Source organism: Podarcis gaigeae (assembly GCF_964106915.1).
Source record: "Podarcis gaigeae genome assembly, chromosome: 6".
NCBI lineage: Eukaryota > Metazoa > Chordata > Lepidosauria > Squamata > Lacertidae > Podarcis > Podarcis gaigeae.
Genome location: NC_139682.1, coordinates 43,527,040 through 43,551,259, shown reverse-complemented (window position 1 = coordinate 43,551,259; position 24,220 = coordinate 43,527,040). Strand labels below are relative to the sequence as shown.

Genomic DNA, 24,220 nt, shown 5'->3' with positions numbered 1-24,220 from the left:
CAAGAGGGTGGATGGAGGAAGTGCTGTGGCTCTGCAGAGACATACCGGATCAAATGTTACATGAACATTTCTTCCTGAAGCAACAATAGTTTGCTGCAACAAAACAATGACTTTCATTGAAGATGCATTTTTTAAAATATGGAAATGCTTTTGTTCTCCTTTATTGTGTGTGTTTATACACTTTTAAATAGATTGTACAGTCAGGTTTGTGGGTTTTTCCAGAGCGCTCCTTAGGAGGTAGCTTCGACCAACTTGGCTGAACTGAAGTACAGTAAGCCCCAAACTTACATGAATTTAACTTGTGCACATTCAGCGTTATGTGTGTGGCAAAAAAAATTAAAAATTAAAAATCCTAAGGGGGTGGAAAAGAGGTGAGGTTCCAGGAAAAATGGCTTTGGCAAATGCATATCAGGTGTGATAAGGCTCACCTTAAGTGAATGGCTGCTTATCATTGCCCTCTTTATAATTAAATCTGCAGAGGGCACTAAATTTTCCACGTGGTGCGGATCCTGCCAGATCCTGGTTGAGGTGAATGGTACCGGGTGAGCAATTGTTGCTGCTTATCTGGTAACCAGCAAGGCTGCTTCTGGCTGTCCTTACTCAGGCGAAATAGGATTTGCTTTCCACCTTGGATAAGATTGTGATGGGAACAGGGCTATTTTAATAGGCATTAGAATGATAAAATGAAGTGGCTCCTAACTGCAGTTTGTAATGTACAGGAGCTCTCTAGAAAAGGCATTTTAAAATGTGTGTGCACACTGTATGTAGTCTGATCTGATTCCATTTGCAAGATTTCCAGTACAACAGTAGGAAAGTTGACCACCCTGCATTGAACAGCATACCACCCTTTTCTACTAAAATGAGCAGAAATGCAGCTGCATGTAGCATCCAGCCAATCAATCCCACCCAACCTCCTACACAGGTATCCCAACTTTCATCTTTAGACACATCCTGAGATGGAGCAATTCATAATGATCTGACTCTACACAACGGCATTTCTTCCTGAGGCTGAGGAACATTGTGTTTGTGTTCAGGTGTTTGTGTTCAGGTGTTTGTGTTCAGGTTAAGTCTTCGTCATTCTGTGACATCCTATGGTTGTTCTAGACTCAACCAGCCAAGAATTTAATCTACATTGCAGTTACTGTAGGCCATGTGAGTTTCATGGCTGAGCAGAGAGATTTGAATCAGGGTTCCACATGTCCAAACCAAATATTTTAAATCATTCCACCTTGTACTGAATTGGGCTCATTTGGGAGGAAGGGCAGGAATAAATTTAATAATCAACAAAATTGTCTCGGTTGGATTAAGTCATGTAGGACCATCTCCATATCCCCCCACCCCCATTTTCCAGATAATGCAGTGGGAGAGAATGCATTGTAGAGATCCAGGATAATTCTTAAAGCCAATGACTGAAACTTCACGTGGAGGATGTGGTTTCCCATAGTTCAGAAAAAGTGGAAAACTCAAATCAGGGTGCAGATTGCTTTAGGCTCTTAGAAACTGACACATTTGTCAGTGAACCTCAACCCTTGCAAGTAGTTTGGGGACTTTATTGATGATGCCATGAGCCATGCTGATCCAAACATGGTGCAATCCAAGAATGAGACTCTGAATTTGAGAGTGCGCCTATTTTCACCCTGATTTTCTTACTGGATGCCAAATTCTGTACCGCATCTGGCATGCTGTCTCTACCTTGGTGTTTAAGGACCAGTTCCTTGATTGCCTGCCTGTGACTCAGGTCGAAACCCTCCATCCTTTAAGCATAGCTAAGCACATACAGTACATTCAAAGGCATGCCCTGAATTCTGACACACAGTATATAGTGCTGCTGTTGGCAGTTGCTGTTTTCTTGAATGCACAGTGGATTTCTGCAGTCGCATCACGGTGAAAAACCATCTGCAGCTTGAGTGAGCCACTATTTTTCCAAATAGGGCCAAGCTCTACACAAGAATAGGTTTAACATGAATGTCAACTATAAGATAAAAATTTTTAAAAATCCTTCCAGTATCACCTTAGAGACCAACTAAGTTAGTTATTGGTATGCGCTTTCATGTGCATGCACGAAAGACTTAGTTAGTCTCTAAGGTGCTACTGGAAGGAATTTTTTTATTTTGTTTCGACTACGGCAGACCAACATGGCTACCTACCTGTAACTAGAACTATAAGTTCTGAGAGTTTTCACGTGATATGATACCCAGAGTAAGGATGGAGATTATGTAGAAGTTCTGTGGAAAGTCGGGGATTGCAGGTAAAGAAGGGAGATTTTGTCACAGCCAAAATAATCTTGACTCATGATTTGTTCACAAATCAAAACAAGCCACGCCTTCCAAAAGATAGTAATCAGATTTCATTTATTTTGGATACATTCGTAGTGCACATTAAAATAAGACACGAGCGCTCCTCAATCACATGGCACTGCTAATGCTATTTGCTTTGAAGGATACGATCGGATGAGATACAAAGAGAGAATGAAGGGAGGATACACAGCAGGAACCAGTGAAGAAAGAAACCACAGAGCAGCTTTTGTGGCCAGAGCAGCTGGGCATCGCCAAGTGCCTTTGCTTTCCTGCCACATCAGATAATCAGCAAAGACATCAGTATTAGTTAACTATGAAGAAAACTGCACAGGGTAAAAGCTTGAGATCTGCCTAGCTAAAGCTGGGCTTTTCAAAATGAATCACTTGCAGAGGAAATGGTATCCCCTTTACGTACCCAGATTCCTCCCCAATCTATCCCCTCACTCATCCTAGTCACTGGCTCGCATATGCCAATCTGGTAACTTCCTTAGCTAATGGTTTAGATTCTTTCTCCTAAAGTAGCTGTAGGAATTTAGCATATTTTCACAGAAGTTCAGAGGTTAAAGTTCCTGAGAGGACACCGTGACGAGGTGGCCACAATCCCTAGGAAACAGAACACCTGTGCCTTTACTGCCTGCACATCAGCGAAAATACTAGCAGAGGCAGGTTGTCTTGCCACTAGAATGAGAGAAAATGGCACCTTGTGTCATTGGCACACCTGTTAAAAAGACAGTGCCAATCTGCTTTTATGCAATCCAGCAATTAAAGAAAGGGTCAACAAGCCACACGAAAATATAAGCAAAATAGTTGGGGACAAATGTTTAAAAAAGTTACGAATGCAAATAAAGAATAGCCACCCTTTCTTCCACAAGGGACAAGATGACTCCCCAAGCAGAAGTACAGATACACTCATTATGGAGCAATGACAAGTATATTGGGAATTAAGAGATATGTGGACAGCCCTTTCACACTGGCTGCAAAACTAAAGTCACAACCAACCAGAGATTACATTTGACATACAAACCAACTTCAGTCCTAACGATTCTTGCTTGGCACTTATGTCACTCAAACCCTTTGTAAACACCAGTTAATCTTCATAATACCTCTATGAAGTGAGTAGGTACCACCATTACTCAGCTTCACAACTTGTCGTTCCTGCTCCTGCCTCATGAGAAATGATGTGGACATTGTAATGGTAAACAAACATACCCACTAAGGCTCCTCTTTTAAATGCTGATTTTTACTACCCAAGGGATTTGTGGATAAACATATTAAGATGTTCCAGAAGCTTAAAGGCTAAGAAAAGTTTTAAAAACAGCAAGCTGGGAGATCCCCTTAGGATACAGATTATTGTTTCCCTACTATGAGACAAAGTTGATGCAGACTATACAGACTAACATGGGGATTAGATCACAGAAGTCATAAAACCATAGGTAGTCTAAGGTTGCCATTTTACTTTCCCTCCCCGCTCATCCCACCCGACACAGGGAGACTCAGTGCATTTACCAGTTGTGTGGGAGGCAATAAATCATGACAGCTTTCTACATTGGCCATGCTGTACTATGGGGAGGGAGATTGCCTAACACACTGTTGCTAAAAGCATGGGGTTTCTGCAGGGTGAGGGGAACGTGGCGATCCAAGTTAGGCCAGAACAGGACATTGCCTTGGTAGTTGACCAAAGCATTGTGTTGAACTTAATTGTCTTTCTCATAGCACCAGATAGAGCTTTAAAAGCAGGTAGATATCCACTTGGGATGCTGAGCACCTTATATCGAGAGATGGGGCGGCACAGCAGCTGGTTTACAAAAGAAAAAAAGGCCTTTTTCTTCCATTTGCTTTATTAATTAAGGCTAGCATGGCACATGTAACAAATGAGAGAAAATAAGCTCCACTTGCACCCTTAAGCCACATTTTGTCAATGGTTGTTTAAAAGCAAGGCAAGTATGTGCAAATCAAAAGGTCAAAGACAACCCACTGCATGAAAACCAACACAAAATGATTAGGAAACAAAGAAAATATTTTCTTGTCATAAGCTGGACTTGATGAGGCCTACTACTAGAACCAAATGTATCTGGTTTCATGCTGTGGAAGTTGATCAAGGGCTGAACTGAAGCACCTTGGATTTTCATTTTCCTTATTTATATTAAATAGATTATCCATGAGTTTTCATTAAAAGCTCCAGGCTTATGAGGAAGAGTAGAAAGGTCCCACATGTGGCTGGGAAAATTACAATTATTTAAGACCATTTTTATAATATCAATATTTATAAGATCAATTTTAGACTCTCTTTAGAATTATCATCCTTCCCCCACCCCAGCCTCTTTTTTCGTGATGGAGGAAAGTCTGTCCCAAATAGGTCTGCAGCAGGCAGCTACCCCAGATGTGTAGCTTTCTCCATCACTCATCTCTATAATGGGGGAAGCTGCACCTGTTGAATTTGTGCCCATCATGGACCTATTAATGAGCTTTTTTCAAGGGAGAAAGTGGCACCCCATCACTTCTGGTCAAAAAGATTGGAAGAGCACCACGTTCCATTGGGTCAGTGGCTGTGCAAAGAGTGCTTATAGATCTACTAAAAAATTAACAGGCAGACTACGGGAAGAGTTGTTGACAAAGGGACATACACTTCCAAAAGACAACACTAGGTGGCAGCCCTCTGCTTGTTTCACTGCAACTGATTCAGTCTGTGTCTCCATAGGGCAGATCAATGCTAAAAGTTACACCTTCTTTAATGATGCTGGAGGTAATCAGATTCCCCTACAACTTTATTTTAAAAACAAAAAAACCTGGTACAAAATAAGGTAAGAAGAAAAACTATTGAAAGGGCATGCAGAGCATGTACCTAGTCTTTCCCCAACAACAATACTTACAGATTTCACTTTGGTTGCTTGTTCACTTTCTCATACTATATTCAATAGTGAAATGGTACAAAATGAGGTAAGAAGAAAGGCTACTGATGGCCCTTTGCCTGAAAAACAAACTTTGCACTGAAATATGTTTTTAGAAAAAAAAAGAAAACTTATTTGCAACTATTCTTCATGCTGTTTTACTCGTCACCAAAAAGAAATCTCGGTTCGGGCTCTAAAATTTAGCACATCCATCTCTACGTTCCATTGTTATATTTAAGATAAATCCAAACACCTTCTTGACTAGACTGTCCACCTTAACTTTGGGATCCCTTTCCCCCTACACCTGTGGCTCTTAAACTGTGGTCCACGAGACAGCAATGGATGCAACAAGGGGGGGAATCCTGAAGATTTGACATTGCCACTGGGGTCATCTGCCCTGCTGAAGCCATGTGGAGCAGCCGCCCCATGCAAGCCTTCCAAGGTGACCTCTCACGTGGCAGCTGCAATATTACAATCAGTCTCGAATCCCAGTACAGTAACTGACAAACATCTTCACTGGCTGTATTCACACAGAAGTGGGAAAGACAAGATGTTCAAAGGGGAGTGAGCAGGGGGAAAATAGCTTGTAAGGAGGAAGAGGGTCCGTACGCAGGAGCAGCTTAAGACACAGCAAGGTTGCTTTCCCCTGCTGCATTTCAAGTTGCCTTTACACTTCCTGTACACACCAGAGAGTGGCAGGAGTGCCATCACCCAATGTGTGGTGCTTGATTTGTTTTCCCCCATATCTGCAACGCTTCTGGACTCCTATACCAGGAAGCAGTCATCTGCGCATGTGCTGTCTTCTGCGCATGCACAACGGCTGTCTGAACTGTGCGCATCTCAGCTTAAACCAAATTGAGTGGAAACTGATTTGAGGAGAAACACATCAAACAGAAGCATTTCTTGGGAAAACACAGGATGCATGTGCAATGTGGCTAACTGAGACTCATGGATGGAGTGCACTGGAGCCAGAGGAAACAGGAGTCTGTGCACAGGCCTTAGTTTATAAGCTTTTCACACAGCCTCCCACATGGAAGCTGTAGGATATAAGAGCATGGGAAACAGCTGTATACCATCAGACCATCGGTCTATATGCCTCGGACCTGCCAATATCGGCTCTCAAAACCTTTCTTAGCCCCACCTGAAGATGCCACAGACTGATGCTTTGCAAGGCATGAGCTCTACCACTGAGCTATGGGCCCTTCCCTCTGAATATGAAAATATGGTGACTGACAAAAAAGAAACAACTCAGAATAGTGGTCTGCAATACAGTAGTTAAGAAAAATACTGTACCCATGAAGCAGCTTCCAGAAGCTCTAAAATACTTTCTTGTTTGGCTTACTGAACTTTCCCAGTGGCTTCAGACATACTGAGCTTTTCCAATGGCTTCTGGGCCACAAAGTCCATAAAGCTGAACAACTTCTCAGGACTGTAAGGTGCTGCAGTTATCTCCGGAAAAGCCACCTCTGGAGGAAGAACTGCAGCAGCAAAAAGAAATGGCCACAATCACATCCCTACTGTAGGGTTATTTTTAGTCTAAACCAGCCCTGGCAGTCACAGTGAAACAAAGCCGTGCTTGTCCATAAAGTTATGCAAAAAGCTCTATTTAGACGCCGATTATACACAAAAGGTGGGCTGGGATCCACCAAAGTATTCAAAGAAGCAGTGTGAGGGGGTCAGTAAGGCTGCTGAAATTGAGAGATGGGCACAATCAGGTGAGGTGGAGAGAAGTTCCAAAGGACACCAGCAAAAGAGTGAGCTGCACCTAAATCCACATCCCTCCCTAGAACTACTATAAGAAGGTTGGCTTCTTGGGAAGTTTCTGCGGAGCTACTAGCAAGGCAGTGTTGAAAAGTTTGTTAGGGGCTTTGTTAGGTAGAGGTAAAGGGACCCCTGACCATTAGGTCCAGTCGTGTCCGACTGTGGGGTTGCGGTGCTCATCTCGCTTTACTGGCCGAGGGAGCCAGCGTACAGCTTCCGGGTCATGTGGCCAGCACGACTAAGCCGCTTCTGGTGAACCAGAACAGCACACAGAAATGCCATTTACCTTCCTGCAGGAGCGGTACCTATTTATCTACTTGCACTTTGACGTGCTTTCGAACTGCTAGGTTGGCAGGAGCTGGAACCAAACAACGGGAGCTCACCCCGTCGTGGGGATTCGAACCACCAACCTTCTGATTGGCAAGTCCTAGGCTCTGTAATTTAACCCACAGCGCCACCCGCGTCCCAGGGACTTTGTTAGGGGTTGGCAATTTACAGTCCCATGGTTCTTTTTTGCTGCAACGGTGGAGAGATGTGTATCACACCCAATAAGAAGAAAGGAACTTGAGCTACAAGATCAAATTTGTCGGCATGTGGAGCCAACTTGCTAGGACCATCCTTGCGTTCATTTCCAAACTTCTGCAAAGGAGCCGTGCTAGGCCGCTAAACTAAATCCCTTCCTTCCTTACTGCCACTATCTGGCCTTCAACTGGCACAGAGGGGTGCGATCCTCCTCACACGACCTCCCCCATCCCCACTGTCACAAAAGAGGAATGAACTACAAAGTCATTATACTCTATATTTACTTGGCACTTCAACTCTTGACATACATACACACATAAATAAATAAATAAATAAATAAAGGGAGACCCCACCTCCCCGAAAAATAAATAAATGAATAAATAAAATTAACATGGATTTTAAAAATAAATATATTTCTGCATTCCTTCAAAAATAAAAAGGTATAAACTTTCTAGCCCTCATGCCCTACCTGTACTGTTTCTGGAGGTGTTTCTTCCTCCACAAATATTCCTTTGCTTTACATAAAAACCCCACATTCTGTCAGAAGGATCCTCAAGAGGATCCGATGAAAACGGGAAGGCTTTCCAAACATGATTCCTATATAAAGGGGCAGGGAGAACAAGTAGCACTGAAAACTAATGCTCCCCCCCCTCCCTGCTATCAAACAAGTCAAGTTTTCAAACACTTGGCAAGACTTCCAGAACTACACGGCAGGAGAAATGGGGGGGCTGGGAAGAGGCACAAATAGGCTACATTTCTCAAGTTAGCTTGATGGAGCCATCCCAGTGAGTCGCACTGGGAAACAGGAGGAGCAATGGGAAGATGGCAATGATGCTATGATTAGTTGAAGAGCCGGTGTGAAGCCACAATGCGGTGCTCAGGTCGGCCGTTCCTCCTAGAGAGGCAGGTCAGTGCTGTTATGCCGCGTTTTCCTGGAAGTCCCGTCGTCCCGAGGCAGCGCCCTCTGCAGGCTCGACATGGCTGCTGTCTTTTTGAGGTCAATGACCGCATAGGAATCCGTCCTGCGGGCTGGGTGGGCGGCAGAACGTGAGGCACAGGGGACTGGTGTGCTCCGGCACCCTTTGTGGGGATCGTCCTCCAGTTCCACCTGGATGTAGTTGAGCTGCCTCGTCTGCTCTGAGCAGGGCCGGCGGAAGTCAAAATTGAAGACGTTGGGCGTGCAACTGCGGCGCCGCTGCAAGCAGCCCCCCCTGCGCAGGCCCCCCTGCAGCACAGCGCTTTCCGAGTTCATGTAGTTTTGCAAAGGGTCGTCTTCCTCGAGTTCCGGGTAACCGTTAGGGGAAGGTGTCATTGCGTCGCCAGAGTCCTCCTCCTCCTCCTGGTCCTGCCTTAGCGGCTGGCACTCCCACACGGGCGGCAGCGAAGGCAGGTTCTCGTAGTGCAGCAGGGTGGCCCGGCGGTGAGAGCAGCCGGGGGGGTTCAGATCCTCACGGGCCATTTTCAAGCGCCTGGTGCCCCGGCGAAGCAAGGCACCTCGGGACGGCAGGAGGCCGTTGATGTTCTCGTACACGTACTTGGGGGTGAGGCATTCGTCTTTGCACTCGTTGTTGTTGTTGTTGTGGGTGCACATATGCCCCGCACACTCCCAGTGGGGCCGGCAGAAGCCATCGCATTTCATCATGTGCCTGTACCCAGGGGCAGGACCCAACATGAACTTCACCTCCCCTGGCTGTAAGTAAACCTGGGGGTTCCGGTCCTCTAGCGAGCAGCTATGGCTGGGATGGGAAACAGGAGGGTGGACTTCAGGCAAGGAGTGCATGCAGTGGCGGCCCCTCATCTCCTCCTCACCGCTGGTTGTGTTCACGTAGGTGTGGGACTGCAAGGAGAGAAGATGGATGAGGAGGTGGCAAAGAGGAGAACAAGAGCTGCCAGCAAACCTATACATGGTGGTATGCTGAAGGACCAAGGTGTTGACATGGCTGGAGGAGAGTCTGCTTTCAGAAGAGGAGGGACTTGCAGTAATGGGTCTGAGAGGCAAAGTAAGCATAAAGCAGAGATGGGGAACCTGTAGCTTCTAGATGATGTTGGCTGCAACTCCCATCAGTCCCAGCCCGCCTGGTCAATAGGGGCAGTTGTAGTCCAACCACATCTGCAGGGCCAGAGGTTCCCTATCTCTGCCATTAGGTGGCATGAGACCTCCCTGAAGCAACTTACCACGTACTAAGCTTAAAATGACTACCTTCAAAAGTGAAGGTAAACTTGATAAGAAAGTTGCAATCCTAAATACACTTGTTAGGGAATTAGCCCTATTAAACATGGCAAGACTTACTACTTCTTTTTTTCCCTCCAATATTTTTTATTAATTTTTTCCAAATATCTTAAACAAATGCAGCTTAACAATATTATTCTCCTTTCAATCTATATCTTATCTGAATTAACTTCCCTCCACCCCTCTTCTGGCTTCTCTGCATTGCTCTTCCTTAAGCGTGATTACTATATATGCATTCTATAAATGTCTACAATTCATTAATAATTTTGTAGTATACTTTAGACATACATTCCTTATTATGTTACAGCATTACATCTTGTAGTCTAACCAAATGTTTACAATAAACATTATGAGTTTTATTTCAGTCCTGTGAGTGTCTATTTATGTACAGTTTTCTCTAAGTATACCATAAATTTGGAATTTCTGGAATTTCTCAGTAAATATGCATAAGATTGTACTAGTTTATACATAAATGACTACAAAGGTTTAGATTTAGTTCCCACAAAGCAGAAACGGTTGTTCGTTTTCATCACACAGCTCAACTAATCAAAGTTCTCATTATTATTTTTAAAATCCTTGATTTACCTTCTGTTTTTCTCTGCATTTTTCTTCACCTTGCACTGTTCATTGTGAACACAGAATTAATGAATTCACAATTTACAAATGAATCCAGGTAGGACTCATGCATCTTATCATGAAATAGTCAGGCAGGGAGGCAGAAAAAATACAGCCAGCTATAATATAAAGATAAATCACTCTGGTTAAAAGGAACCAAAGTTTGATGCCTGTGATACAAGTACAGTGTCTCCTTTTGCAACCTTCCATATCTTCATAACAGCCATGTGATATAGGTAAGGCTGAGAATAGATGACTGGCTCAAGGCAGGAAGTAAGCAAAAACAATGATGCATTTAGTGCACTTAAAATGTGAGACTGCACATGTTCAGAGTATTTTCTTTTTGTTTATCAAGCCTGGCAAAAAAAAAAAAAAAATTCTTTGGGTTTTGCTGAGAGCTGAGAAACTCCACAAGTATTTTTTTAGTCTGCGAAAGCTTTTGCCGTAATAAATGCATTAGTCTTTAAAATACCACATGACTTATTTTGAATTACCTTATTCCTTGCATTCCTTTTGCGGGGGCAGGTGGGCCCTATTTTCGGAATTGCACCAGGGCCTCCAACCACCTTAATTTGGCCTTGACCATAAGGAGAACTTACTTGCTCATCAGGGACAATGAGGGCATGTGTGGAGTCCTCGCCAACTGAGGAATGCCTTAGGCTGCTCATGGAGGCATGTCTGGCAGCAGGGCAAGATGGGGCCTCCACAGGGAAGCTGTGGAATCCGTTGGGAAACCCTGGAACTGTATATCCGAGAGCTGGAGAAAGATGAGATTAGCCTTAGAACATGAGCACATGTAGCAGAGCCTCCAAACTAGCCTTAGAAAATATCCTGTACGCATTTGCAAAGTAAAAACAAGCAAAAGGCAAGCGGAAGTAGATCGATCAGTGATGGTTTCCACTGTAAGGATATTGCTTATAAACCAAACCATATGGTTACCTGCGGCAAAACGTAGAGATGTAGAAATTCCTAAGCCAGATCCAAGCACAGAACAAAACTTTATTTCTCGACCCAATACAGACATCAAGAATCTAAAGATTCCAGGCAAGTTTTCTACAGTCGCTTGGACGGATTCTGATGGAAATTACAGTGAAGTTCAAAACATGATCTGACAACTGATGTTTTAAACAGTTGCCTTGGAAACAAGGGAGCACAAAACTTAAGACATTACAGTAAGCATACCACACGGGACGTATGGGCACAAGTGCTAGGGCTACACTGGAGAAGGAGACTGCAGAAACAGCTTGCCTGGTAGGGCAACGTCGCAGAGCTAGCTTCCTGGCAGGTGTGTTATTGCTGCTGACCAAGAGGAAAAGGGGGAGGGGGAAGCATGTTGGCATCATGCAGGCAAAATAATGAAAGCATTGGATTGGCTCCGCTAGTGCACCTGCACCATGGCATACTCCTCACTGCCTCACCTTCCCAGTATATGGTAGCTAGCATTGCAGCAATGCCCACCAGAAGACTAGGTTCTGGTATACTGGCCTTCTGGCCTCAGCTATAAGCTCTTTACAGTGGAACGGCTGAGCTCCAACCAAACACTGATCATGCCAAATCCCCTGGGGATTGTACAAAAGGCAGGGACACTCTTGGGCCTTTCACAGGGCCTTACTTGAAGGCTTGAAAAGGCCAGTTTGGCTTCATACAAATATTCTACCGCCCTGCTCACTGGAACAAACTGTGGTTGATGCCATAAGGCTAGTACACAACTCTACACCCCCACTCCCCTCTCTGTCTGACAAATTGAGAGATGACCTTACTATTGGGTGTCTGGGGTGTTCGGGGCAGTTCCAGTTCAGCAGCATGACTGTTCCTTGTGATGACAACAGGCTCTTCCACCACATTGATGCTGTTACACTGCATCAGTTCCTGCAGCAAGTTGAAAATCTCCTCTGCTCTTGAGCACTTGAATGCAAAAATTCCTAGGCAAATATCAAGAGTGTTGGAGAAAAGAGGAAGATTTGTTTTAATGCCATGCAGTCTGGGTCTCTACACGGAAGATACTTACATAATGCAATGAAATTTACTGCCACGTATGCCAGTGCTAAGAGTTAGGCAGGGTTGTGGGGGGGGGGGGACTGATTTAATAGGAATGAATAAAAGAGTAAATTCAGGGAGGCCAGGTAGATAGTAGTGGACAGCACAGTGGAGCTGCATCATTTACCTTACCTCCCTCCAGCCAAATTGCTGCTGCATATTGGGACAGAGAAAAGGAGGCGCAAGGTGGCAATGAGGTTGGAGTGGTGCAAACAAGTCAGCAGGAGCACTGGATTTGCACCACACCCACCTTGCAGCCACTTTGCCCCTCCCCATTTCCATCCCAGCAGCGACTCAGCTGGAGGAAGGTTGGGTAAATGGCGTGGTCCCTCTGTGTTGTCCATTACTGCAGACCAATGTCCTTGAGGAGAGAGTTCCAGAGGCATTGAAAAAGTCCTGCTCCTTGTCACCAGCCTGATGTTTGCATGCTGAGGCCACCAGAAAATGCCTTCTGAAAATATGCAAGCACACTATTTGCAAGAGGAAGAAAGAACACTTCATATAGGAGACAGGGCTGGCTTTTGTCGTTGAAGCTCCTTGAATGTTGTACATTTTTCTCTGCAGGCAGCTATTTAAAGCTACAGAGACAGACAGAAAAAGGTGGGGAGGGGAAGTTATGGTCTGACCAGCTTGTTACACTATTCTGACCGTGAAGAATACATTGAACCTGTTTAAACACATTCCTCTGCCACAGAAAGCGAGAATTCTCTTCGCGATCAGAGCACAATCCAGAACTGTTGGCGGAAATGAGGCATTTTATTATAATGTTAGGGAGGTGGATGTCTTCCAATAAGTTTTAATGAAAAATTGAAATATATTTTTTCTCAACAATTCTATCCCTTCTCTTATCCACTCATCCTGCCCCTTTCTATATCCCAGTTAAAAAGAGGGAGACAAAAGGTGAGAAAGGAAGTAGCAAAATAAGGCTTGTGCTGGGCACGGTAAGCCTGCAATAGCAGAGGTAAGGCATGAACAGCAAAACATGCCATTTTGCATTTCATTTGCCAGCTCAGGTTTGGAGTTATTCCTTTCCACCAGATCATTCTCATTGACTTCTTATTGACCAGCATGAACTGAAATGGGTACACGAACGGGAAGGGACCCCCATTTTTATGGTATATCAAACTGCCAACACCTCCCCTTCCCCCATAAATATTTCTATCAATTGTCTGACTATACTGAGTTAACCAATCGGACATCGGCACGCACAAACACGCACAAAAAAACCATAGCAACCAGGACAAGAGCATGGCAACAACAGCTGCTATTCTGAAGGAAAATGTTCTCGGTTTTCGAAAAAACAAAACCCAAATAACTCCTACTCTGTTTCTGCCTTATTGTTCCCAGCATAAAGGCAAGGATCATTCAAAGAAAAGAAAAATGTATTGTTGTTGTTTTTGTTGTTTAAAAAAACAAAACTTGAAGGGGAATAAAGAAAAGAAGGGAAATGCAAATGAGTCCAAAAGCACTCACTTGTGTAGAGAAGTCCAAGGAAACAGCAGGGCCTACAGCCTGTGAATATGAAACCTGGCTTTCTAACTACAGCACTTTGAGCATTTTTTGTGATTTATCATTATGTATTGGGTAATGCAGACACAAATTGCTGGCACAAACCGAAGTTGGCACCTGAACAAATCGTGGTTTGCAAGCTGGGAGCAAGCCAGAGTAACCACAGCACGATCCACCCCAGTCCACCATTATCCCTGCCCTTCCTCCACATGGCCCATAGTACCATATTGCACAGGGCCGTCTTTACCCAGGGGTGCACGGGGTGCAGGGCACCCCGGCACCGAATTCCGGGGGGTGCCAGGTGGCTGGCAGGTGCGCAGCTTCCCTCCCAAGTCTCTGTAGGAAACACTCTCCTCCCACAGCGGCATGGGAGAGGGTTGCGCGCCCGCCAACCAGACGGCTGGCAGTGTGCAACCCTCTCCCCGCACTATCCGTGTATAGGACAACCTCATCTAATACACAGGAAAATACTTTGGTAATTTGGGGACACTGGGCGGATCTTTGCCCCCCGGCACCACATATGCTAAAGACAGCCCTGATATTGCATGTGCATTAATACAAATTGCAAATACATGTTTCCTTAGTTAAAACAGAGGTTCAAACCATGGTTTCAATAGCACTTGCCAATCATGGCTACTCAGGGGAACTTGGTTTGGATTGGTCATTTATCTAAAGCATATCTTAAGAAACCCTTGCATGTAGTTCTCAAGGAATATCAAGGGATATTGCAACAGGGGTTATGTACTCTGCTAGTGACCATTTTCCCTTCTAATTTATATTACTACAAAAATATTGGCTGGGTGCCTATGGAGACTAGAGATGGACCTTTGATATGACCCAGCAGGGCAGAATTGATCTTCTTATGATATGGGGTCAGCTTTCAATTATATTAAAACTTAACTGACTGTCTCACTATTATCCATTTAATAGTAAATTTAAAATTTTAAAATATCCAATAATCAGACATATTTTAAAAGTGGTATAACTGCTATCAGAATGCCAGTAACTGAACGATCTGAGTGACCTCAAAGTTTAGCAAAGCACAGATCTCAAAGTCCCGAATCTCACTGCATCCACAAATGATCATAATAAACATTTAACTGAAGGTGGTACTGAAAATTTGCCCTGTATATTACAGGAGGAGAGAATGGTTTCTGCACAAGGATCAGATTTACAGCATGCCGTGAGGGGAGAAATTTGCTGTTATCCCAACTGCCTAGCCTTCTGTAGCAAGAACATTTTGAAGCCACTGTCCCTGCTGAGAAAAGCACATACCCTGTCCAGTCAGGCAGCGGCGCCCACTCTCAAAGGAGAAGAGGTTGGAGTCATAGCCATAGCGTCGCAAGCAGAGGTATGGCCACCGAACAGCATCACGTTTGTGTGTGTGCAAAACAAGCTCCCTCTGTGTCAACTCCATAATCCCTGAGCCCAGCTCGTTGCCCTCATCGTCAACATTTGTCACCTGCAGAAACACCAAAACCTGTTGTCAGGAGCTCCAGGCATTATGCCAAATAGCACCTTAGTGGGCAGAACAAATACCATATAAAACAATATTCAAACGGGTTGTGTTTGCATAGCAAAACACAGTCCCAACAATATCTCCTTGATACAATTACTTTGGCTCTTGTAGAATGGTGAAATTCTTTTGGGATGACTTTGCTGTCAGGGAAATATATCAGTCAGTCCAATGTACCTGGAGGCTGCTAGCCCAGTCCACAACAAGATTTTAGGCACAAGAGTTGTTATTCTGTACCCCAAGAGACTCCTGCCTCTATTAATGGCCATACTTGTACTCAAGCTATATCCCTATTACAAGCTAACCCAAGACTTACTACCCAACACTGGCCTAATAACTAAAACTACTGAGTGGAATGAGCCATTAAAGTGACTGATCTCATAAGTAATTTCAAGAGCCAGAGTGAGGTTCAACTAAAATATCACAAAACAGAGAGCAAGCTTTCAGATTCTTCATAACTCTTCATCAGGCTAGATAGTAAGCCAAATGTGTGTTGGGGTGTATTTTTCTTACAGACCAAGATAGCTTTCCTTGCTTTTAGGACTTGCTGGTCATAAGGTCGGCGGTTCAAATCCCTGCGACGGGGTGAGCTCCCGTTGCTCGGTCCCTGCTCCTGCCAACCTAGCAGTTCGAAAGCACGTCATAGTGCAAGTAGATAAATAGGTACCACTCCGGCGGGAAGGTAAATGGTGTTTCCATGCACTGCTCTGGTTCGCCAGAATCGGCTTAGTCATGCTGGCCACATGACCCGGAAGCTGTCAGGGGTCCCTTTACCTTTTACCTTAAGAGGCAACTTAACTGGGAAGCTGAACGGCATGACCTCTACACTACTACCAAATAAAACGCACAGAGAACTCAAGGGGTAGCAATGCAAAACCACAGGAGGATTTCAATTGTGTCCTCTGTAGAAATGGCTTCTCTTAACTACTTTAATATCTTGACAGCATGAAGTTTTGTGTGCCTTAACTAACTTTGAATAATTCTAGTGATAGAACACTTTGAATAGGATGAATAAGCATGTTACCTTAAACTTGGTGGGGTGGTGATCTGGAACACTGTCTCTGCATGGGCAGCTACAGCAACTCCCCATGATGTCAGCACACTGGGCAAATCCTAGAATGTAAGGAGAAAAAGATTTCCAGCCCTACAAACACAGCTTGAAGAAAAGCAAAACACAAGCCATCTCCCCTCTGCCAAACCTTGGAAACATTTCAGAATTAATGTCAGTCCATGTGAGCAGCATCACGGAGCGGCTGCAAGGGAATTTGTGTTTCGCAAGTGTGATTATTTTCAAATTGAGGAATGTTCGTATTCCATCCATGCTATGGAAAAGACCAAAACAATGGCACAACCATTTGGGGACAATTTAATTGCTTTCTATATTTGGAATTACTCCATCAGGATAGTACCGTCAAACCTTAGGGTAGGATTTCAGAGATGAAACATAAATGAGGAAATAAAGCTCTGGAATCTTAATGCCTTGCTTAATCCTTACCCAGCCATGGCCGTTAGTAGCATTTAAGGGAAGGGGAGGAATTCCCACTTTCCCCCCACGGTCCTCTACTGGGTGTCATGGTAACCAGGATGTCAAGACGTTGCCTACAGCTTCAGAGGAACTGTGCCATCCTTCACCTGATACAGAGAATGGAATCAAGAGAAACAGAAAGAATATTTAAAAGAATGCCGCATTCAGAATTTGCATTATTTGTTATCACAATTTTTAAGGGTTGCCTATTATTTACTGTAAAGTAAAATTGTATCAGTAAGGTTTGTCATCACTTTTAAAAATTCATCTATCAGAATACGATGGATAGCAATTCACCCTAAAATGAACGCTTGGATTGGCAACAGTATCACTTTCACCTTTACTATGTTCTAGCCTTAATTCAGTTTCTCACTATGACCATTTGCATAAAAGCAAGAAAGGAAATTGCCTTTGGAAAATGACCCAGGAATCCAGAGTGAAATGATGTTGTGCTCCATTTTGTTCTGTCAGGCAGGGTTTGTTCATACGTTCAGATGCCATTTAGGAACAGACACCTTGTTCTCTGTACAAGTGCATTCGAGGCATCACTTTGGCTTCTAATAGTTACAGACAAAGCAATTCAATGAGAGCAGGTCTGTGCAGAGTTTTACTGGTCTCACACCAGTCAGGGTAGAAGCTGGGTGGTCGGAGGAGAGAGAAATATATATGCCAATGCCAGGGCTGGCATTCTTCCCCACCTCCTCAAGGGTACCAGAAGGGTTTTGGATCTCTCAGCATCCTTTGATCCCCCCCCCCCAAAAGAAAAAACTGTTCATGCCTTCTCCACTGTCAGTAGAAGGCATTGGCAGTGGTCCTTTTTGTGAAGGCTGGAAGGGAACTTCCAAGGGCAGACCTCTCTCTGGCCACAGATAGGACTATCCACAAAAACCTACGGCTCTTGGGGTGCCCTTCCAGAGACTAAACCTTTGTGCCCTAAGGATTGTCTATTTTAGTTTTAACTGTCTGGGTTATGACTGGGGGTTGGGGCTAAAAGCTACTGATATTTTTCACATGCATTTTTATTTGGATAGCATTCTCAACATAGTTGAGTACAACGATTTACAGCATAATGTCAGCTCGTTTTTTTGCAATTAGTATTTCTCTTCCTCTTCTGACAAATCAGTGTTTTGAATAAAACTACTATTGGACCATATCAGACTGATTAAAGGAGATCTAACTTTAATTTAGAGACTATAAATAATTTAAAATACATTTTTCTTGTATCCATTTGGACGCGGATACTTGATAAAAGTGAAATTTTCAATTGCTCCTTTAAAATGCACTCAACCCTGAAAACATGACTGCCTCATATTTAGGCAATTTAGAATGTAATCCTATACTCACTGACATGGGAGTAAGCCCCACTGAACTCAATGGGACTTCTGAGTAGACATATACAGAATTGTGCTAATAGATCTTAAGTTGTGGCTTCCTTCATTTAAATGTCTCAGGTAGCCAAGCTGCAGCTGAACACCTTCCATAGAGGTTGGCCCACACCCATATATCAAGTAGTTATTGCAGAAGTAATCCCCGCGACAGGGTGATCTCCTGTTGTTCGGTCCCTGCTCCTGCCAACCTAGCAGTTCAAAAGCATATCAAAGTGCAAGTAGATAAATAGGGACCGCTTTCTAGCGGGAAGGTAAACGGCGTTTCTGTGTGCGGCTCTGGTTCGCCAGAAGCGACTTAGTCATGCTGGCCACATGACCCGGAAGCTGTACACCGGCTCCCTTGGCCAGTAAAGCGAGATGAGAGCGCCGCAACCCCAGAGTCGTCCGTGACGGGACCTAAGGGTCAGGGGTCCCTTTAACTTTTTAATCCTTATAGGCAATAGCCTTTACTCAGATGGGTTAACACCACCCAGATCATTTGTCTATCGTTCATTTAAAATATGGGGTATACAGACATAATTTTGGCCCAATATTTGTATAAAATAAGTTAGTAGATGGTCTAAAGCTCAGATAACACATACTTTTGAATGACCTTCGCACAAAGCAGTGGTTTTCCAAACATGTTTTGGGGGACAACAGAGGTTCCTAAGAAGTGTATCAGGAGTTCTTGCAATGGAAAAGACGAGTAGTGACAGAAAAACTTCCTTCCCATTACTACTAATTTCCCCTTGTAATGTGCTGCCACAGGAAAAGGCTGGGTGTCTTTAAGGGCACACGCACAGTTCATGGGGCAACTTTGAGGTCTAATAGTCTTCTCCAGTGTCCCTTATGAACTGAGTTTGTCCCTCTCACAAAGCTTCCCAAAATCCTGTGCAGGTGTTCCTTGGCAGAGAAGTTGATGTGGGAAGCATTTCAAGCAAGCAGAAAGTTTGAAAGCCATAAGCCTCAAACTACGCCAATTAGAACTGAGAAGTAAGAAATACACACAGACTAGTGTGGAATATGGTGGGTAATTTTTAATAAACGAGCAATGGGATTGCAGCAAGGCAAATTAGTAAAAGTGAGAAAATGAAGACAAGCCAACTTAGTCATTCAAGAAATTACAACACACCTGAGGTCTAAAGAGGATCGTAAGATCATTTTCATCAACCAGAGTTTTAGAATTTCCTAATGCTCTGGATTCCAGAAATTCGTTGAGTGATTTGCTCCACTTCCTGACCGTGACTGAAAACTCCTCCTGCTCTCAGTAAAACGATTAATTAAAAAAAATTAAGATGGAAAGCAAACTAAAAAGCCTCTAGTGTCTTGGTTTATCATCAGGAATGGTGCCTGCCTTTTTCCATCCTCTGGAAGCTCACCTGTCTTCCATGTTTTTGTTGGCTGTTTTTCCTGCTGCCTCCGGCTTGGCTGTAAATTATATTTCCTTTGCACAGGCATGAAGTGCCAAACATTCTGTAACCAATTAATATACAACAAACATCACTACTGTATCTCACAGAGAAGTTCTTCAGGTTATACCCTGAACATGACTCAGAATATTTTCACAGTGGCATCATGTACAAAGCGCACCAGTCTCAACCTAGCATGTAAGGAGGAAAAGTAGGGTTGTGACATGCTAATGAATTTCAAGTGAAACATGATCAACTCTTTTGAAAAAAAAAATAGCCGATTCATCGCTAAAAACATCAAGGGGATGTGGCATCACAACTGAAAGCTGATAAAAGGTATCAAAATGTAACTTTTTATTTAAACCTCTAAGTTGCTTCCACACAAAATATTTACAGGTGATTGCTACTTTAAATTTGTTCTGCTGGCAGCTATTTCCCACGGCATCTGAACAGGAAAGAGTTACCATTGCATCCTAACAGAGCTCAACCTATGCAACAGGAAGTGCCTTCATAATGATACATTTCCCTTTTCTCTGTCATCATGTTAATTAATATATGGTAACTTGCCTCAGACATAAAGCCTGCTGTAAAATTATCTTAACACAACAACATACAAAGCATATCAAGTAGGTTTTGAGTGAAAATTAAAATGAAATTTAAAGTATAATAGGCTTTCACAGTGTGTGTGTGTGTGTGTGTGTGTGTGTGTACAGCCAGGATCAAAATGAAAAGCTGGTCTTAACCTAAAGAACATTAATGATCTACCAGTCCTAGAGAATGTAAATCTGTAATGCATATTCCTATAAAAAGTAAATCAAATTTCTAATATAGAGCATCATACCTGAAGGCAAACAACGTACAGGAAACAAAACAGACAGTGATCCGCACTAAGCACTCAGGTGTGTAAATGCTGGGCAATCTATATACAGTGGCACCTCGGTTTTCGAAAGTAATCCATTCCAGAAGACCGTTCGACTTCCGAAATGTTCGAAAACCAAGGAATAAAGAGCTGTCGGCAAAGTGAATGGGGGAAAAATGAGAAACATGCCTCAGAAGCCGTTCAACTTCCGAGGCGTGCTTGAAAACGGAAGCATTCACTTCTGGGTTTTCGGCGTTCAACTTCCAAAGCGTTCAGCAGCCAAGATGTTCGAAAACCAAGGTTTCACTGTATTTCAAAGTTCCCAATATATATTTAGGATGAGAGGGGACCTGGTAACAACACAAGCAGGTCTCATCAGTCAAAGTAGTAGTATATTCAAACATAAATTTGTATTACAGAACTTGTATGCATCAGTTATGTGTCTAGCACACAACAAAATTCCTTGCTCATTTTAAGACAGTTAAAAGCTGTCTTCAAACACTTCAGTCTTGTAGATAATTAACATTTGTTTCCTGCAAACAATTTCCTTATTTCCTTCCCAGTATTAACCATGGTTCCATGCTACAATGCACTAACAAAAACCAAGTTTCCTTAGCCATGGTTTGCAAGATGGGAGGAGCCATCCCACTCTCAAAATGCTCCCCAGGAACTTCTAGGGGGGAAACACTTCCCATCCCCCCAGTGGGAGAAGAATTTCTTTTTTGACAAATCTATCCTGAATATATGAGTCCTTTTCAGAAAACAAATGATGTAAAATACATCTTAAAGCCAGTTGATCTATGGTAGTGAAATTAAGTGTTTTATTTGCTACCTATTTCAATTTCATGTTCCTGAATACATTTTTCAATATTCACCTTTCCTACCCTGCGACAACTGCTCCCTCTATCAACTGAAGATCCCAGCAGCCTATACACAAACAAACACTGATGTCAAGACATCACATTTGCTTTTGACACCTGGATAGCTAACTGAACCACCTTTTCTTGTTTCACTGGTTGTATTTGCAAAAAGTGAAAGTAGATAGAGTTCACTAGCACTGAACTAATGATAATTTCAAATAATTATATGGCTCTCAAGCAGACCACAAGCGAAGGATATACTCAGTGTTCTTCCATATTCTCTGGGTTTGTAAGATTACAGAATTGGTTATCTAACATCTAAATACCGGTATCTAAAGGGCTGTCACATGGAATATGAAGCAAGCTTGTTTTCTCCTGTTCTGGAGCGTAGGACCCAAACCAATGGATTGAAGTTACAAGAAAGGAGATTCTGACTAAACATCAGGAAGAACTTTCTGATGGTAAGAGCTGTTCGACAGTGGAATGGAGTCCCTCAGAAGGTGGTGGACTCTCCTTCCTTCTTTGGACATTTTTAAAAGGTTGGATGGTCATCTGTTGCAGATGCTTTAGTTGAGATTTCTGCATTGCAGGAGGTTGGACAAGATAACCCTCAGGGTCCCTCCCAACATTACAATTTGATGATTTAACGGTTAGCTACTGCAAAAATTGGAGTTGAGAATCACAGCAGTGGCTTTGTGTAAAACCCCCATGACTCCAAGGAAAATTTGGAAACTATGTTGGTTGTATCTACACTAAGGGCAGCTTTACATGTACAGTTTCAATTTGCAGATGTTATAAATCAGAACTGCATTCCCATTAAAGCCATGGCTGAAAGATATACAACTCTATTTTTTAAAACCACCTCACAGAGAACTCCAGTTGGTTCCAAGTCAATGGTTTTCAGCAATGTACAAGTGGCTTATTTTTTATACCGTTCAAATCTAGTTTTGCCCATTAAAATAATAATATGTGAAGTTTCTGCTTATCAGAGTAACAGTGTTTCTGGGCCCTGGACAACTCTCTGGATACTTTACCTGCACCCCAATTCTACTGCCGCCCAGTCTTGGTTTCCCTTACTTCCTGCTTTATGCCACCAAAACCCTTGACAAAAAATAGAAATCATTTCGAAGACTGACCCCTGAAATCTGACTAATTTGCATAAATTATTCTGAGCCTAGGATATGACTGTCAGTCATATTTATTGCTTTTAGCCAATGGCCTTTGCACTACTTAGCACCTGTAATGCACTCATCACAGTTATCAATGCAAGTTTCCCAAAAGTGCCGATATATTTAGAAATATAGATATAAATGGAAAATGGTACCACTTGTATCATTCCAATCCAAAACATGTCTGAAACTGCAATCCAATATAAACCTACCTAGGAGTAAGTCCCATTGAATTCACTAAGAGTATGTAGCTATGCATAGGATTGCACGGTGAGCCATACCTTTTTTGGAAACCCTTTTATTCTTTTCTGCTTCTTCAGAGCTCCTGAACCATCACAGGTTAGCTTCCCTTCCCTCTATACATGGAGCAGCTGTATGCAAACTTTGTGATGTCTTAAAAGGACTTGCTTCTCGATAAACATTGAAAAATTAGCATGCTTAACTAGTTCCAAATCCTAGAGAGCAACTGCCAGTCAACGAAAGCACTGCTAACCCAAGGATCTGGCTCAGCATCCAATGTCGGTCCTGACATCCAACCATAAAGCATTTGTGAAAAAGGCAGCAATATACAAGAGATGAGTGAAAAGAAATATAAAAAGCCAAAGCAAGACGAGGCGATTGACAAGGATGAAAGATGCAGAACATCCTAAGTGCCACCCTTCTGCTGGGCAGGGCTGGGAAAATGTACTCCTGCTATGCAAAAAAAGGGGCTCCAGCAACTGCCTTCAGTGTTTAGTCCGGGAAAGCAGGAAAAAACCCTCCAGACGCGTTCACACAACCAGGGACGCAGGGTGAGAGCAGCGTCACAGAGAGTTACAGGGTAGCACACCAACTACAGTGATTCATCACTTGCATGCGAGGGAACGAGGTGTTTGCTGTTCGCTTGACTGTTATTTGCTTGACAATAATAGTGCAATGGCTGAGAGGTGAAGAGCAACCATGAAAAAAGATGCAAACCCTGGGAGATAGATGGTGAAGGGAGGAGGGAGATTATTGGGGGGAGGCGACCCCTGAGAGGCTGCAGAGAAGCACACGAGGAAAACAGGCGTGCGAGGTGCCCATGTATGGGGGGGGGAGGGGGCCATGACTTGAAAAAGAGGGTAATAATAGTAATGAATAATGGGAATAAATTCTGGGCTGTGGAGGAGATACGGCAGGTGCGAGGGGGGGGGAGGCTTGCTGTCCTGGGGAGGGGAGGGGGTGACCCGGGACCTGGCCGAGAGCCTGGCCTAGGGATACCGCGCAGGCTGGCCGGGGACAGAGAGGGGAAATTATTCCGTACCTGCGGCGTTGTCCAGGCGCGGAGGGAGCCGTCAGTAACGGGGGGAGCAGAGTGGCCGCCGCCGCCCCTTCTCCCCAAGTCCAGCTCCGGCCGGGGACGCTGGGAGCAGCGAGCGGGCGGACGCAGCCTAGAGCGTCACTCGCCGGCAGGAGGACCCGGGCCCAAGGTAAGCCGGGCAGGCGAGGGAAAGCGCCCACCAGCGTAGACTTTGTAAAAAGGGGGAAAAAGTAGAGTGATGATTTCATGGTCTAATGACGGGACTTCCTGGATGCTTTTGACGCCATTTCCCTCCCTTTCTCCCCCCCCCCCTGCAGCGGGGCAAAGCGACAGCTGCCATTAAGAAAGCAAAGAGGGAGGGGGGGGAGGTGGATCCG

At 43.8% G+C, this 24,220-nt stretch overlaps 1 protein-coding gene across 2 annotated transcripts; it reads right to left on the bottom strand.

The window, feature by feature from the left end:
* Positions 1-2,329: 2,329 nt before the first annotated feature.
* Positions 2,330-23,983, bottom strand: FRS3 (fibroblast growth factor receptor substrate 3). Of its 2 annotated transcripts, XM_083745963.1 has the most exons (8): positions 23,847-23,960; positions 19,647-19,740; positions 16,871-17,007; positions 16,400-16,488; positions 15,135-15,321; positions 12,074-12,235; positions 10,913-11,070; positions 2,330-9,305 (listed from the first exon to the last, which is right to left on the bottom strand). In XM_083745963.1, the coding sequence occupies exons 4-8, from the start codon at positions 16,463-16,465 to the stop codon at positions 8,364-8,366; spliced, it is 1,515 nt and encodes a 504-aa protein (XP_083602089.1). In that variant the 5' UTR covers positions 16,466-16,488; positions 16,871-17,007; positions 19,647-19,740; positions 23,847-23,960; the 3' UTR covers positions 2,330-8,363. The 2 variants fall into 2 exon arrangements, with proteins under 2 accessions (XP_083602089.1, XP_083602090.1); XM_083745964.1 differs by lacking the exon at positions 19,647-19,740 and having other exon boundaries at positions 23,847-23,983.
* Between the last annotated feature and the right edge of the window lie 237 nt (positions 23,984-24,220).

Bases quoted from the DNA above. Each gene is read 5' to 3' on its own strand.
- FRS3 (XM_083745964.1), bottom strand. From the start codon at position 16,465: ATGGGGAGTTGCTGTAGCTGCCCATGCAGAGACAGTGTTCCAGATCAC. The intron at 15,322-16,399 runs GTAACATGCTTA...GTGTTTCTGCAG, and splicing joins ACCACCCCACCAAGTTTAAG to GTGACAAATGTTGACGATGA. The intron at 12,236-15,134 runs GTATGTGCTTTT...ATATTTGCCTAG, and splicing joins CCGCTGCCTGACTGGACAGG to GAATTTTTGCATTCAAGTGC.